At 44.7% G+C, this 16488-nt stretch overlaps 1 protein-coding gene across 3 annotated transcripts in view; it reads left to right on the top strand.

Annotated features, from left to right (window-relative positions):
- The first annotated feature begins 41 nt into the window (after positions 1-41).
- The window catches only part of TULP3 (TUB like protein 3), a 92334-nt gene continuing 75887 nt past the window's right edge, over positions 42-16488 (top strand). For 2 of the 3 annotated variants that reach the window (XM_044997372.1, XM_044997348.1), the window contains exon 1: positions 52-145. In XM_044997372.1, the coding sequence (XP_044853307.1) occupies positions 84-145 (62 nt within the window). In that variant the 5' untranslated portion in view covers positions 52-83. Of the gene's footprint in view, positions 146-16488 lie in introns of all 3 variants that reach the window. The other variant, XM_044997364.1, reaches the window with a different exon arrangement.

The raw sequence follows: 16488 nt of genomic DNA, 5'->3' as shown, positions 1-16488 counted from the left end.
CAATGGCGCGGCGCCTCAGTGCCGGGTGCGGTTGCTAAGGGCAGCGGCGGCGGCCGGGGCTAAGCGCGAGCGGCCAGGATCCCATGGCAACGGCGGGGGTGAGGATGGAGAGCGCGGGGGACCGGGCCGGGCCCCGCGGGGGCAGGTGAGACCCGGGGCGGGAGGTGCGCGGGCGGAGCGGCTCGGGGGTCACCGGGGGGCCGCCCCGGGGCCGACGGGGTTTCGCGGGGCTGGTGCCTGGGCTCCTGCTCCCCGTTGGTACCGAGTGAGGCGCCCCGGGCTCGTGTGTCGTGGATGCCGCTGACGGTCCCGGCCAGCAGCACCTGGACATCCCCTCCCTCCCCCCAACACTACCAGACGCTGCAATCGCAACCCCATTAAATGTTCCCCTTCCCCCCTTGCTTGTGTGGAAAACCTACCTAGTCAGGCTGGGCAATGGCCTCTCCCGGCGGGCAGGGCCACTGGCTGTACAGAGCGCGGTGCGGGGCACCAAATAAACTCATTGCACACGGGAATGGCTTGGCTTGGTTTAGTTCATTACAGTATTTAATCTCGGGTGTTAATTGTAGCCTTAGGAGATCAAAACAATAGACCGATGGCTTGACGCTGATAATGTTCCTGACTGACGCACAATTTTTCAGTATCAGTGTGTGTGCAGCTCAGCCCCTCACATACAAAGAGAGCACTTACAGGGGAAGGGTTAAAATATACCAGATGTATTGAAAAATCCTCTGCGCTTCAAGGTCCCTGCCCCCAATATCCCCTTCTTTTCCTGAATTTTGTCACAACAGGTCTAGATGATGTGGATGAATCTCTCTGTCAGGCAGCCAGTCTACACTAGTGTTCCAGTAGTTGCTGCGTGGTGGGGAATTTTAAGAAAAGGCTGGTCTTTCCACACAAGGGTTGTACCATTTTAATGTTATCAGTATAATTAAATTAGTACAGCCTGCCTAGCAGGGGGTGCAGTACTCCTGAGGGAATTCGATGCCAAAAAATAAAAATTCTATGCACAATATTTTATTTATTGCGGAGAATTTGAAGAATTTTTAATGTGGAGGCTCCTGCATCGCTGTGAGGACTGAGGAGGAGCACAGGCTGCTGGCTGTACAGAGGTGGGAGATCACTCTGCAGCCCCCCTCCCCCCCTGCTCCCCAGGAACTCGGCAGTGAGGCTGCACCCAACCCTGACATAGCACAAGGGCCAGGCCTGCCCCAGAAACAGCCCAGGGTCTTTCCCCTCTATGCTAGGTGCACCAGTTGTGGGCAGGCAGCCTCAGCCCAGCATGATCCATGTGTAGAGGGGCTTGGTGTGGGGTGAGAAGGTTCTGCATGGACCAAACTGGGTGCGAGTGACTCAGTGCGGGGTCTGGGTGCATGTGCTTGTTAGGGAGGTTCTAGGTGCAGGCGCAATGGGACTTTGCAGGGGGGTCCAGGTGAAGGTGGTTGGGGCTCAGTGGGGGGAGGTGGGGGGGAGGAGTCTGGATGCAGGGAAGTAAAGAAATCTGTGGGGAGAACATAAGAATGGCCCTACTGGGTCAGACCAAAGGTCCATCTAGTCCAGTATCTTGTCCTCCAACAGTGGCCAGTGCCAGGTGCCCCAGAGGGAATGAACAGAACGGGCAATCATCAAGTGATCCATCCCCTGTCGCTCATTCCCAGCTTCTGGCAAACAGACTAGGGACACAATTCCTACCCATCTTGGCTAATAGCCATTGATGGACCTATTCTCTGTGAACTTACCTAGTTCTTTTTTGAACCCTGTTATGGTCTTGGCCTTCACAACATCCTCTGGCAAGGAGTCCCAGTCTTATTAATCTTTCTTCCTACGGAAGCCATTCCATATCCCTAATAATTTTTGTTGCCCTTTTCTGAACCTTTTCCAATTCCAATATATCTTTTTTGAGATGGGGCAACCACATCTGCACACAGTATTCAAGATGTGGGTGTACCATGGATTTATATAGAGGAAACATGATATTTTCTGTCCTATTATCTATCACTTTCTTAATTATTCCTAGCATTTTGTTCCCTTTTTTGAATGTTGCATCACATTGAGTGAATGTTTTCAGAGAACTATTCACAATGACTCCAAGATCTCTTTCTTGAGTGGTAACAGCTAATTTAGACCCCATCATTTTATATGTATAGTTGGGATTATGCTTTCCACTGTGCATTACTTTGCATTTATCAACATTAAATTTCATCTGCCATTTAGTTTCCCAGTCACCTAGTTTTGAGAGATCCTTTTGTAGCTCTTCGCAGCCTGCCTGTGTCTTAACTATCTTAAGTAATCTGTTATCATCTACAAATTTTACCACCTCACCCTTTTTCCAGATCATTTATGAATATGTTGAATAGGACTGGTCCCAGAACAGACCCCTGGGGGACACCACTATTTACATCTCTCCCTTCCGAAAACTGACCATTTATACCTACCCTTTGTTTCCTATCTTTTAACCAGTTACCAGTCCATGAGAGCACCTTCCCTCTTATCTCGTGGCAGCTTACTTTGCGTAAGAGCCTGTGGTGGGGGACATTGTCAAAGGCTTTCTGAAAATCTAAGTACACTACATCCACTGGATCCCCTTAAAGAATTCTAGTAAATTGGTAAGGCATGATTTCCCTTTAGTAAAACCATGTTGACTCTTCCTCAACAAATTATGTTCATATATGTGTCTGACAATATTGTTCTTTTTCAACCAGTTTGCCCGGTACTGAAGTCAGGCTTAGAGGCCTGTAATTGCCGGGATCACCTCTGGTGCCCTTTTTAAAAATTGGAGTCACATTAGCTATCCTCTAGGCATCTGGTACAGAAGCTGATTTAAATGATAGGTTACAGACTACAGTTAGTAGTTCTGCAATTTCACATTTGAGTTCCTTCACAACTCTTGGGTGAATACCATCTGGTCCTGGTGACTTATGGCTGTTTAATTTATCAATTTGTTCCAAAACCACCTCTAATGATATCTCAATCTGGGACAGTTCCGTAGATCTGTCACCAGAAAGGATGGCTCAGATTTGGGAATCTCCCTCATATCCTCAGCCGTGAAAACTGATGCAAAGAATTCGTTTAGTTTCTCCGCAATGGCCTTATCGTCCTTGAGTGCTCCTTTAGCACCTCACTTGTCCAGTGGCCCCACTGGTTGTTTAGCAGGCTTCTTGGTTCTGATGTACTTAAAAAAGAAAAATTGCTATTACTTTTTGAGTCTTTGGCTAACTGTTCCTCAAATTCTTTTTTGGCCTTCCAAATTGCATTTTTACACTTCACTTGCCAGTGTTTATGCTCCTTTCTATTTTCCTCATTGGGATTTAACTTCCACTTTTTAAAGGATGCCTTTTTGCCTCTCACTGCTTCTTTTCCTTTGTTGTTTAGCCACAATGGCTCTTTTTGGGTTCTCTTACTATGTTTTTTAATTTGGAGTATACATTTAAGTTGAGCCTCTATTATGGTGTCTTTAAAGAGTGTCCACACAGCTTGCAGAGATTTCACTTTTGGCACTGTACCTTTTTAATTTTCTGTTTAACTAACCTCCTCATTTTTGTGTAGTTCCCTTTTCTGAAATTAAATGCTACCGTGTTGGGCTGCTGTGGTGTTTTTCCTGCTACAGGGATATTAAATTTAATTACTGTCACTATTACCAAGTGGTCCAGCTATATTCACCTCTTGGACCAGATCCTGTGCTCCACTTAGGACTAAATCAAGAACTGCCTCTCCTCTGGTGGGTTCCAGGACCAGCTGCTCCAAGAAGCAGTCATTTAAGGTGTCAAGAAACTTTGTCTCTGTCTCCCAGCCTGAGGTGACATGTACCCAGTCAATATGGGGATACTGGAAATCCCTCATTATTATTATTGAGTTTTTTATTGTGATAGCTTCTTGAATCTCCATGAGCATTTCACAGTCACTCTCACCATCCTGGTCAGACATGAATCATGAGACAGAATTCCCCCAGGAGTATTAATTAAATGTACTTATACTAGTATAGCTTATTGCCATATTGGATGGGGAATAAGCATAAAGATAGTGGACCAAATTATTAAACAATTAATTTGTTTAAACCTAGGGGATAAAAAGGTGCTATGTAATAGCAAGCATGCATTTGTCAAGAACAAACCATGCCAAACCAATTAAACTTCTTTCTTTGAGATAACTGGCCTAGTGACTAGGGGGAAGCAGTAGATGTGATATATCTGGATTTTAGTAAGGCTTTTAGTACAGACCAACATGACATTTTTCTAAGCAAACTAGGGAAATGTGGTCTAAACTAAATAAACCATAATTAAAGAGTATTTATCAGTGATTTGCTGTTAAATTAAGGACATACAAAGTGGGATCTTGCATGGGTCTATCCTGGATCTAGTACTGGTCAATATTTTCATTAATGACTTGGATAATAGAGTGGAAAGTATGCTTATAAAATTTGTGGATGACACCAAGCTGGTAGAAGATTGCAAGCACTTTGAAGAACAGGATTAGAATTCAAAATGATCTTGGTAAATTGGAGAATTGGTCTGAAATCAATACAATGAAATGTAATAAAGACAAATGCAGAGTACTACACTTGCAAATGAAAACTCTAATGCATACAAAATTGGGAATAATTGGCTAGGCAGCACTGCTGCAGGAAAGAAGGTTATAGTGGATCACACTGAATGTGAGTCAGGATATGATGCTGTTGCGAAAAAGGCAGATGTAATCCTGGATCTGGTAACAGGAATGTTGTATATGAGACACAGAAGTAATTGTATTCCACTCAGCACTAGTGAGGCCTTAGCTGGAGTACTGTGTTCAGCTTTAGGTATCACACTTTTAATAAACATGTGAACAAACTGGTGAGAGTCCAGAAGAGGGCAACAAAAATAAGTTTCCTCCTAGGAAAAGTTGAAAAAATTGAGTAGATTTAGTCTAGCAAAGAGAAGGCTGTGGGGGAATGTAAGAAAGTCTTCAAATAAGTAAGAGTTTGTTAAAAACACAAGGGTTATCAATTGTTCTCCATGTCCTCTGAGGGTAGGACAAGAAATAATTGGCTTAGTTTGCAGCAAAGGAGATTTAAGTAGGTTTGTTAGGAAAAACGTTCTAACTATAAGGTTAGTTAAGCACTGGAGCAAGTTACCTGGGGAGATTGTGGTATCCCTATCCTTGGAGGTTTTTAAGAAAAGATTAGACAAACCCTTGTCAGGAATAGTGTAGGTCAGAGGGTAGTCAATTATTTTTTGGCAAGGTCCAGATTTCTTGGTCAAGGTAAAATCAAGGTCCAGTCTCCAGAGAAACATTTTTAAGACTACAGTAACAATTATATTAAGTAAATAAAAAGATTCATGGTCCATTTAAAAGTGTCTGGTGGTCCGGATTTGGCCCACATGCCACCTACTGACTACCCCTGGTCTAGGTATACTTAATCCTGTCTCAGTGTGGGGAGATGGACTAGATAACCTCTTGCGGTTTCTTCCAGCTCTAAATTTCTATGATTGCTGTGGTAAACATATATACCAGTATAACTACATACACACCGGTACCAGTGTAACTATATTGGTTAAAAAAAACCCATACCCCTAACAGACAGTTATACTAGTACAAAAATTATGTGTAGACCAGGCTGTAGCGTAAGCAAAGCCTTATATTGTGGAGCTGTATGTGTATCCTCTAGATGTGTGTGTGCGTAGGAGTGCAGTGTTTCGGCACTTCTGAAATACTTTAGGGAGGCAGTTATAGGTAAGTAAAGTTGGCTAAAGACTGGTCCACACTACATAGTTAGGTCGGCTTAACTATATCGCTCCAATCTGTAAAGAATTTCATGCCCTATGTGATGTATTTAAGCCAGTGGTCCCCAAACTTTTTATGGTCACAGTCTCCCTTCCCCTGTCTGTCTCTCTCTTCCCCACCCTGCGCCCCCCGAGCTGAGGTCTGGAGTGGGGCTGCAGCTCGGGGGAGGGGAGACAGGACGCGGATAGGGGTAAGGGGGCAGAGGCTGGGGCCGGCAGCTGGGGCCAGGAGCAGAGCGGGGTGATGCTCCCTCTCTGCCCCCCATGGGGGCTCACTCTGGCCCCAGCCGTGCCCCCCCAAACATTCCTCCGCACCTCCCTAGGAGCATGCGACCCACAGTTTGGGGACCTCTAATTTAAGCCAACCTAAACTCTGGTGTAGACATCTCTAGGTTGATGAAAGAACCCCTTCCATTGCTGTAGTAGTTATCCAAAAGGCAGCAGTCCAGTGCCCCTTTGCACCATATTGTTGCAGTGCTTCAGTATCAGCTAAGAGGGAAGAGCAGCTTCTAGATCACCATAACTATTTTCTTTGTGAGGTGGTCCTCACCAAAATTAACCGTTTACTGTGAGTTGATGAGATCACAGTCAGAGGTGGTATGGTCTCTTGCTGTGTCTTATGGCTATAGTATGATACCTTTGACTGTCATTCCATAGATCTCTTGATGGGTTTACCTAAGTGTTTTCTCCATCAGACAGAATGTTCTTGCCTGATTAAAGTGCATGCTGAGATTTTTTTAATGAGAATTTTTGTCAATTAATAAAAGAAAAGCATTCCAATTTAGGGATACATGAAGGTGCTCTTTTGAGAAACTTGGAGATTCATTTTACTTACACCTCTACCTCAATATAACGCTGTCCTCAGGAGCCAAAAAATCTTACCGCGGTATAGGTGAAACCGTGTTATATTGGATTTGCTTTGATCCACCGGCGTGCGCAGCCCCGCCCCCCCTAGAGCACTGCTTTACCGCGTTATATCTGAATTCGTGTTATATCGGGTCGCGTTATATTGGGGTAGAGGTGTATTTGCACAAAAAGGCACAGCATGAACATCATCATGTCAAGCTTCCCACATATTACTTTCTGCTAAATGTGCTGGAGTTCTGACCTGGAGATACCATATCTATGAAATCAAAGTCTCCATGCCTCTGCAAGTCTTTGGCATCACTGTTGAGACTACAAGCAAGGATGCCAAATAAGATGGTGTTTACTGTAATGTAGACACTTCTCCATTAGCAACTAGATTGAGCCCACTAATTTCACATTTGACTATCCAGCTAACAGTTCCTCCTCTGTGTGTGTACAGGGCCTAACACACTGAGGGCCCCAATCCTTAATAGGACTTATGACTACTACTGTAAATAAAATAAGTAATTAAAAGAATAAAAAATATGTTATTTATAACTCCTAATTTTGATTGAATTAGAACCAGTGGCTAAAAATTAGAGTTCTAGATCTCCTTAAAGTGTGGTTTTGCTTCAAAAAGTGACTATTAAATATCTTTATAGATTTACATATTTGTCCATGAGTAGTTCCAGATTACTTTTTCTCAGTTTATAAATTGTTTTTATTGTAATTCCCAGCCGTGTAAACTCACCCTGAGATCTGAGTCAAGCTGAGTGTATGTCACTTGTCCCCCCTCTCCCTCGGATTGAACTTTATCAACAACAACCCTGTCCCAACTGAGGTGCAGTATAAGTGTAGTAACGGCAAAGAGTTCTGTGGCACCTTATAGACTAACAAACGTATTGGAGCATGAGCTTTCGTGGGTGTAGAAAAAGTGCAGTTGAGGTGCTTACCTAAGCATATCTCACCTCAGGGAAAATATTCTGCAAGTGGAATCTAGTTAACAATCTTGTTGCTAGTGTGTAAGCCAAGAAGGAATTCAGCTCACCTCCATAGGGGTGTGAACATTGCACAGTGGCCACAGAATTAAAAGGTAGTGAATGTCACTGAAATAAGTAGCTATGACCTGGAATGCATTCTAGATCCATTGAATAAAAAAAGCCCTTTTTGCAGTCCCTTTTTTCAGAGTCAGAACTGTACCTAAATAGTCCCTTGAGTTCCCCGTAATTCTTTTCTAAATTTAGAATATTGACAGTGCACTTTAATTTAGACATGTCAGGACTTTCTCTGTCGCCTAACTCATTTGAAAAAAATAATCTAAGCTTTCATTTTCACTATAATTGCAACCGAGACAAGGGACATGGTTACAACAGTTAAGATTTGTTTGCAAACTATGTTCCTGCAACCAGGCCAAAGCTTTGGGTTGCTCAAGGCTCTTGCATCTTCATTGGGATGTGATTAGGTCCTGTCCACACTACAAACTTTAACCGTGTTGTAACTGGGTTAAGGTATTTGTAAGTAGGTCGGTTGATGTGATTAAAGTTGTAGTCTTTGAATATTGAGAAAATTATTCGCCTTTCCTGAAAGAGGACAGTTCCACCCCTTAAAACCTCAGTTCCTGCGTTGGGCCATACATTAACAACTCAAAGTGTTAGATTTGTAGACGCCCATGCATGCAACACATGTTAAACTTCCACACTCCTTGCCTGCAGTGTTCTTGTTCAGGTAAAACGAAATGGACAGGGATCCAAGTCTCATGCCCCGGAGATCCCAACAAATTCAGCAGTTTTACTTACTACTTGTTGAGCCACCTAGCCTGAGTTAGAATTTTAATTCTGTTGATCCCCTCTTGATAACTCTTTCATTCTTTCATTTAAGAAATTAAATTTTGTATGTGGGTGTAAAACTTCTGACCTGTCAACTCTGGATATCCTCTTTGGTGAGGACCCTGTGTGCTCCTCACGAATGAGGACACCCACAGTTGTGTTTAATGTGAAGGAGCATAAAGTAAGGGCAGTTTGGAGGGTGAGGTGTGCATGCAGTTTTTAGGTTTTGAGGGAGTGGATGAGTAAGGGAACTGGCATTCTGAAGGGAAGGCTGCTTAAATTTAGGTTCTGGGAGAGAATGTAATACTTGCTTCAAGCATGGTGTGGAAAACATCCTTGCTTGAGCTTGTAGCTTCTGCACTAAATAAACCACAATAACTTTTAAAATGAATAGATTTCAAAACAGCCATAAGAGTGGGACTATGAGTCATGTTGTTAATCTGGGCTAGGTACTGTATAGTGCAGACAGTTTAACTGCTGACTTTGTTGCTAGGAGAGCATGGTATTTGCTTTACTTTTCACTGGTTCCATGCTGTACTGGGGTACAATGACAACAAAAGTGACAAAGACTAGGTTTAATAATTCACGAAGGGGAGGTCATACTGGTCAGGATCCCAAGTTCCTGAGAACTTGCTGTTCGCCTTTTCTCCCTGTCCTTCTTTTAAATATATTTGTTTTGCTTGAGGCAGAGCAGCCCCTAAAAACAAATCGAACAAACAAAAAGGAATTTTTAATGGAAATTTGAGGACTATCTTGGTGAAAGGACTTGAATAGTTGGGAGTGTAGCTGGTGCTCTCCTGCTGCTGATTCCTTTATCTGGGTGAAGCCTGAGGAGGTCTAGAGATAATAAGATAAACCTAAATTAGCTTGCTGTTGGAAGCAGAGCATAGATCTTTCCTTCTCAATCCCCTAGCAGCAGCAGTGATGGCGGAGGGCTAAAGGATGCTGTACCTTGAGTTATGTTGTGACTTAAGGCTTTTCCTATAAATTCCAGGATACTCGGCAGTTGGGATTTCTCTCAAGTTTTTGAAATTTTCCAGCATCTGCATTTAGACTATGAATGTGCATGGGCTGGGAATCAAATCCAAGTCTCTCACATGGGAGGGAAGAATTCTACTACTGAACCACCAGTGCTTTCTCCAATGAATGTTCTGGCAGGAAATTCCTTTGGTCTTTGTGCCCAAATATGGATTTTTTTTAAAAACATGCTTGCTTGGAATGTCTGTATGTCAGCATTATGGACAGAGTTTGGTACCTGGAATATCTGCCCCTTCTTCAAATATGAAGCCAGCTAGAACGTGAGAATAAGAAAATCTGCCCTTGCACTCCAGACAGCTTTGCTATTTGATAGCTGTCCTGTCCCCGTTTTGGCCTCTGTATTATTCCTTTTAGGGGGACAGTGCTCCTTTCTCTGTATCTCTGCTTCATTGAAGAACTTACTATAACTTATTAGAAGGAAAGGGTTCTCTTAGGTCACATAACAGAAGAATGAAGTCTCCCTCCAAGCACCAGTCCAGCAGCTTTTTAGAGAATATTGCATATTCTTCTTTCCACTCTCTTCTCAACTGTATTTCAGACATGAGCTCCAGTAGTGGCTTTTCAAAAGCTGCTGTTTTGTTTTCACTGGCTCCATTATCTTTGGTATCTAGTGAGTCAATGTCAAGGGCACTTGGTTTACTAATTGACACATCATCTAAACAGCTCTGAATTCATGACTGTTTAAATCCTTTTATGCTTTTGTTGGCACTCGTCATGTGTTACATACACGAATTTCAGCACACACTCTCTGACTTGCACCTTTTCTCAGACCTGTGCTCTGAACATACTCTCCATTTACCTATTAGCCTCCAAAACCTAGACAGGCTGTTTCCTGTCAGGAATAGCAATGCATTCTTATGTAGGGTAGGGGTAAGTCTGTTTTAACCTCTTGCTATATGATTTAGGGACTGTTGTAAAGTGAGACAGACCCTGCATTCTTCAGTGTTGTTTTAATGAGGCTAATTGTCTACCCTGGTAATTGAAAGACAAAACTTTTGTCTTTCAGAGGTGTTAACGTGCCCCCCTCCCCACCCCAAAAGAGACAAGTTTTGCCACAGCAAGTGCCAGTGTGAACAGGAGTGGGGCAGAGCAGGGCTGTGTGGGGATCACTCCCCAGCCCCCAGGGGGGCTGACCCAGGCCCTGCCGTGCCCCCCCCCCAAATGTGGGGGGCAGGGGGAGGAGGAGGATTTATTAGTGACAGAAAAAAACCATTTCATCACTGTAGTAAGTGTTTATACTATAGCGGCATAGCTGCAGTGCTATAGTTCTTGTAGTGTAGACATGCCTGTAGCATGGAATTCCTGTTGACCTAAGTTTTCATTGTCCCTGTTTTACCACACTCGCAAATCCCCTGATTGGATTGTTGAAGCCTTGGGTTCTAGTTTTACAGCATCACCTAAGTGAAAGACATTGTTCACACAAGAACTACACTGTGATCAAAAATAATATATAGAAACGGGGGAAATGCAAAAACACCAAATCATCCAAGTATGTGGATTGTAAGCTCTTCAGGGCAAGGACCATCTTTTTGGAATGTACAGTACCTAGCACAATGGGGGCCAGCTCCATAATTGTGGCCAGTAGGTGCTACCTAATAATATGTGCTAAACAGTAGATGGCTTGTGCCATTGCACTGTTTGGATACTCATTGCTCTGCACTGCTGCCATTTTCACAGGGTTGGGTTAAGTTTATAGAATCACTAAAACTTAAGGGCCCCATAATAGATTTTTTTTCTTTTTGCCTAATCACTTCCTCATTGTATTTTTCTCACTCTTATGTTCATCTTTCATCTTCCTTCCAAATGAGGCATCCAAGCAAGCAACTTCTAGGAATCAGTTGACGATGTCCTGCTGCTCTGTCTTACTGACTCACTGGTACAACCAGGCTGCTCTAACTGCGGGACTTGGATACCATTCATTTTGCCTTAATCTATCCCTTTGTCCCCACAAATACCCTTCCAATTTAGTTTTGCTTAGGCAGTCCCTACTGTATGTTAATCTCTCTGCTCCCTCCACTGACATCTTTTTGGATCCTTGCAACTCCCGGGGGAATTCTGCGCCACTGCACGTGCGCAGAATTCATGTCGCCCCTGCAGATTTCTTTGTTTTCCTGCAGAAAAATGTCTTTCTGACAGGGAAGCAAAGGGAAGCTGCAAGAGCAGTCACGCAGCACTCCCTAGCAGCACAGATACATCATTTCAGGCACCCAGAGCAGCTGGTGGAGAGGTAAATCACCACGGGGCTGGGGACACCCAAGCCAGTAGCTCCTACCCTGAGCCTGGATCAGCTGCTAGTCCCGTCTGGGCTGGAGGCAGGAGAGGATAGGACTTCTCTTCCCCTGCAAGGAATGGCTGGGGCTGTGTCAGACTCACCCCGAGACACACACACCCCCGCCCCCATTGCAGGAAGCTCAGCATCCTTCCCTGCTTCCTGCCCCCATTGCTCCTCAGCTGTGGGGAGAGGAATCATTGTACTGGGAGCTGCTCCACCCAACCCCCGTGCATCCAGACCACCTATACCCAGACACCACCTCCAAGCCTCACCCCCATACACCCAGAACCCCCCTAGCCCTCCATACCCAGGGGCGGCTCTAGCTTTTTTGCTGCCCCAAGCACGGCAGGCAGGCTGCCTTCGGCGGCTTGCCTGCGGGAGGTCCGCTGGTCCCGCAGCTTCAGCATAGCCACCGCCGAATTGCTGCCGAAGACTGCCTGGTTGCTGCCCTTGCAGGGACCGGCAGGGCACCCCCTGCGGCTTGCCACCCCAGGCACGCGCTTGTAGTGCTGGTGCCTGGAGCCGCCACTGTCCATACCCAAACCCTACCCTACTGAACCTCAACCCCTGCATCTGGAGCCCCTCTGCACCCAGACCCCCAGCCTCTGGACCCCCACCCTTGCACCCAGACCACCCCCCACTGAGCTCCCTACACTGAAACCCCCACCCTGATGCCACATCCAGACCCCCACACCACTGACTCCCAAATAGCTGCACCCAGGCCCCCACCCCAGCAAGCCCCACTCAGCACCCATACACCCCTGCTGAGACCCATACACCCAGACCCCTTCACTGAGCCTCAACCACCTTCACCTGGAAGCCCTTGCAGAGTCCCATTCAGGGGCGGCTCTAGCAATTGCGCCGCCCCAAGGAGGGCGGCACGCCGCGGGGGGCGCTCTGGCAGTCGCCAGTCCCGCGGCTCCGGTGGACCTCCTGCAGACGTGCCTGCGGACCCTCCGCATGCATGCCTGTGGCAGGTCCACCGGAGCCACCGGACGACCGGACCCTCCGCAGGCACGCCTGCGGGAGGTCCACCGGAGCCGCTTGCCGCCCTCCCGGCGGCATGCCGCCCCAAGCGCACGCTTGGCGCGCTGGGGTCTAGAGCCGGCCCTGGTCCCATTGCCCGTGCACTTGGAATGTCCCCAACGAGCCTCTGTGCATCCAGATCCTCCCACACCTAGACCCCACACTGAGCTGCCTGCACCCAGATTGTTGCACACAGAATCCTCTCCCCCTACACCTGGATCCCCCCAAACTGAGCCCCTCCACACTTAGATCCTGCCTGGTTGAGCCTACCTTCCCCACACCTGGTGCGCCTGACACAGAGGGGCAGGGCCCCAGGGTGTTTCTGGGGCAGGACCAGGGCTTGTGCTATGTCAGGGTTGGGTGCAGCCTCACCGCTGAGTCTGTGTCCTGGGTGATGATCTCCCACCTTCCTGCAGCCAGTGGCCTGCGCGCCCCACTGCCATACTGGAGCCTCTACATTTATTTATTGACAAATAAAACTTGCAGAATTTTAAAATATTGTGCACAGAATTTTTAATTTTTGGCACAGAATGCACTCAGCAGTAAACTCCTAGACTAGTTACTGAAGTGAGCAGATTCCTCTTGGCTTCTGACACTTCTCCTGCAAAGGGATGGATATGTTTTTACTAGGTGTGTGTGTGTGTACTGCTAAAATATGCTGTTTGACAGTAGATGTCAAACAGCTCTCCCCAATACCAGTAACACCTGGAGTTGAAGAGTTCCATTTGTGTTGCCAGCATTTTAGGTATTTTGCTACAGCAAGTGTTAAAGCAGTGGACCTCTTCCATACCAACACAACCTATTTTCATCAGTGTTAATGGGTGCTGGGTACAGGTATGTTTGACACCTAATTGCAGATATCACTCATTTTCAGCATGGATGCTTATTTGGAAGACACAGGCTAGTTTTGAACTGAATTGGGGCCAATCAAATGACACACAATGAAGTCCGGAGGTTTGGTTACAAAATGGTTGCCCCTTGTCCCAACAACATAATTAAAGAAGACCTAGCCATGATTACTAATAGGGTTAAAGCGGTTTACAGCTGAGTCAGGGTCTGTTGACTGGCTTGCTTTTGTAATATAGCCAGACTCTTACGGCTTGTCTTCATGTACAGTGCTGCAGCAGCTGTAGTACTTTAGTGAAGATGCTACTACGCTGACGGGTGTACTTAATCCACTTCCCTGAGAGGCAGTAGCTATGTTGGCAGGAGAGCTTCTCCCCCATCTGCACTGGTGGTTAAGTCGTTATAACTACGCTCGGGTGTGGATTAGTTATGCCAATATAAGTTTGTAGTGTAGACCTGGCCTTAGAGTATGTCTACACTGCAGTTAGACACCCGTGGCTGGCCTGTGCAAGCTGATTTGGGCTCATGGGGCTCGGACTATGGGGCTGTTAAGTGTGGTGTAGATTTTGGGATTCTGGCTGCAGTCTGAGCTCTGGGACCCTTCCATCTTGCAGGGTCCTAGAGCCTAGGCACCAGCCGGAGCCCAAATGTCTCCACTGCAATTAAAAAGTTCCTTAGCACAAGCCAGAGTCAGCTGGCAAGGATCAGCCACAGGTTTTTAATTGCGGTGTAGGCATATCCTTAGTGTACTGTACTTTATTGACTATAAAATTGTATTGTTTTATTTACTGTTTCTAATAGCTAAGGTTTTTATAAATGTGAGACAATACCATTGTTTTGACTCCACAATTTTTTTTTCATTCTGTTGAAAGAACATCTCAGAAAAGTACCCCCGGGCAAATTACACTCTACAAATAGCATTGTAACAGCTTGAGCCAAAGTCCATCGAAGTAAATGGAAAGGCTCCCATTGACTTCAGTGGGTTTAGGATGAGGCCCTAAGAGCATAATAACACTGCTAAGCAACAAAACAGCCGAGTAAACAAATAAGAGAACTCACCTCACCATAGCACCTATGGTGTAACAGTGGACAAAATACGCAAAGAAAGAAATGCACAGATAAGGCTAATCCTTTCTGGGCTGAAAGCACATATGGCATTGTTAACATGCACATTTTGCATATTTTGTTTACTATTATCCTATTAGAGTATTGTATTCTGTTTCCTTAATCAGAGGTTTGATGGAGCTAGGACTTGCTGTTGGCCATTTTGGGCTTTGTCTATGTTTAGAAAAGTTCACAAGTTGAATTGAATAGATTTTTTAACTGATTTTGGTAAGCTATTGCACTCTGCATAGGCAAGGCTTAGCTTCTGAAGAAGGTAAACAACTTCTTTTTTTGGATTATTTTCTAGCCCTTATGGCTCCTGAGAAACTAACTAAATGTGACTTCATGGTATAGTATTCTTACTGAATCTGCAGATAGATGGGAAGAGAAGCAGCTATAAAAGCCTAATCATGACAATTCTGTCAGTGTTGTTACCTGTTTCATTAATGATCATCATAGCAGAAACATACAGCCACGTTGAGATTTTGCGTGAAGCATAAGTAGAATATCACATCTTTTCCCCCAGTCTGATCCCCGATTTTAAGATTTTCTATGTTTGTTTTTCTAATGGGGGAAAAACCTTTAATATTTTAACTAGTTTTGTTAGGTGTGACCTGAGGTATGCCTGGAACACAACCAAACACTAAAACATTGCCAAGAACTGTTTTTCAATATTGTGGTACATTTGGAATTGTGTTTTTAAAATTAAATCCAGCCAGAGTTTGTCCCCCCAATATGTTAAGTAGCTAAGTCTCCATTACAAAATGATGGCCTGAAATATTTCTGTTTAAAAAAAAAAAAAAGATTTACTGTAGCCAAAAATCTTTTGTAATTGTAATTACAATTTTGTAACAATTCTGATGGCTCAAATAACCAAACAAATTTTGCAAAATTTTTGCAAAAGGGTTTTCTACCAGCACTAGATTCTGGGCCTGCTCCCGGGAGGGATAACTCAGTGGTTTGAGCATTGGCCTGCTAAACCCAGAGTTGTGAGTTCAGTCTTAGAGGGCGCCATATAGGGATCTGGGGCAAAAATCTGTCTGGGGATTGGTCCTGCTTTGAGCAGGGGGTTAGACTAGATGACCTCCTGAGGTCCCTTCTAACCGTGATATTCTATTCTATGAAGAGTTTATGGCAAAACCCCCATTGATTTAATTGGGAAAAGGATCTGGTCTCTGTAAAATCCAAGCCCCAGGCTGAAATTTGTCCTTGATGTATAACTGCTTGAAAGCAAAGATCTGTAACTGAAATCCTGGTGCAACCTCAGTTTACAATGTTTAGAAATAGGTGTGCAGGTCCATAATCTGGGTCTGTACAGAACTGATTATGTAGAATGCTTTGTGGCAATCCATCTAAATATGATAGTGTAGAGAATATCCTGCATCTGCCAATGTTTTAGTTCTGGGAGAAGATCTGACACTTCCCACTCTTGCTGCAGGCACTGCATGTCTTCCCAAGAACGACTTAGTAAAATTACATCAGTGATGTTATAAACTAATAGGCTTTACAGTTTGAGATTCCTCCTTGCTGAGATTTGTCATGGGTATTGTGAAGAAACATTTGTAAAACACTTTTAAGATTAAAAATATTGTTTATTTGTGTTAAAACTTTGTTCAAATATCGCTACAGATGCAATTGTCTTATGCTGGTAGATGAATAGAGTAAGTCACAAATAAGATCATGTTATTAAATATGTAACATCATGGAGAGTTGAGGTAATAGGACTGATGACCTGTTCCTGTTAGTCGACTCAGGTCTTTATTTATTGGAG

This window comes from Mauremys mutica, chromosome 1 (assembly GCF_020497125.1).
Source record: "Mauremys mutica isolate MM-2020 ecotype Southern chromosome 1, ASM2049712v1, whole genome shotgun sequence".
Taxonomy (NCBI): domain Eukaryota; kingdom Metazoa; phylum Chordata; order Testudines; family Geoemydidae; genus Mauremys; species Mauremys mutica.
This window is presented reverse-complemented; position numbering and strand designations above follow the sequence as displayed.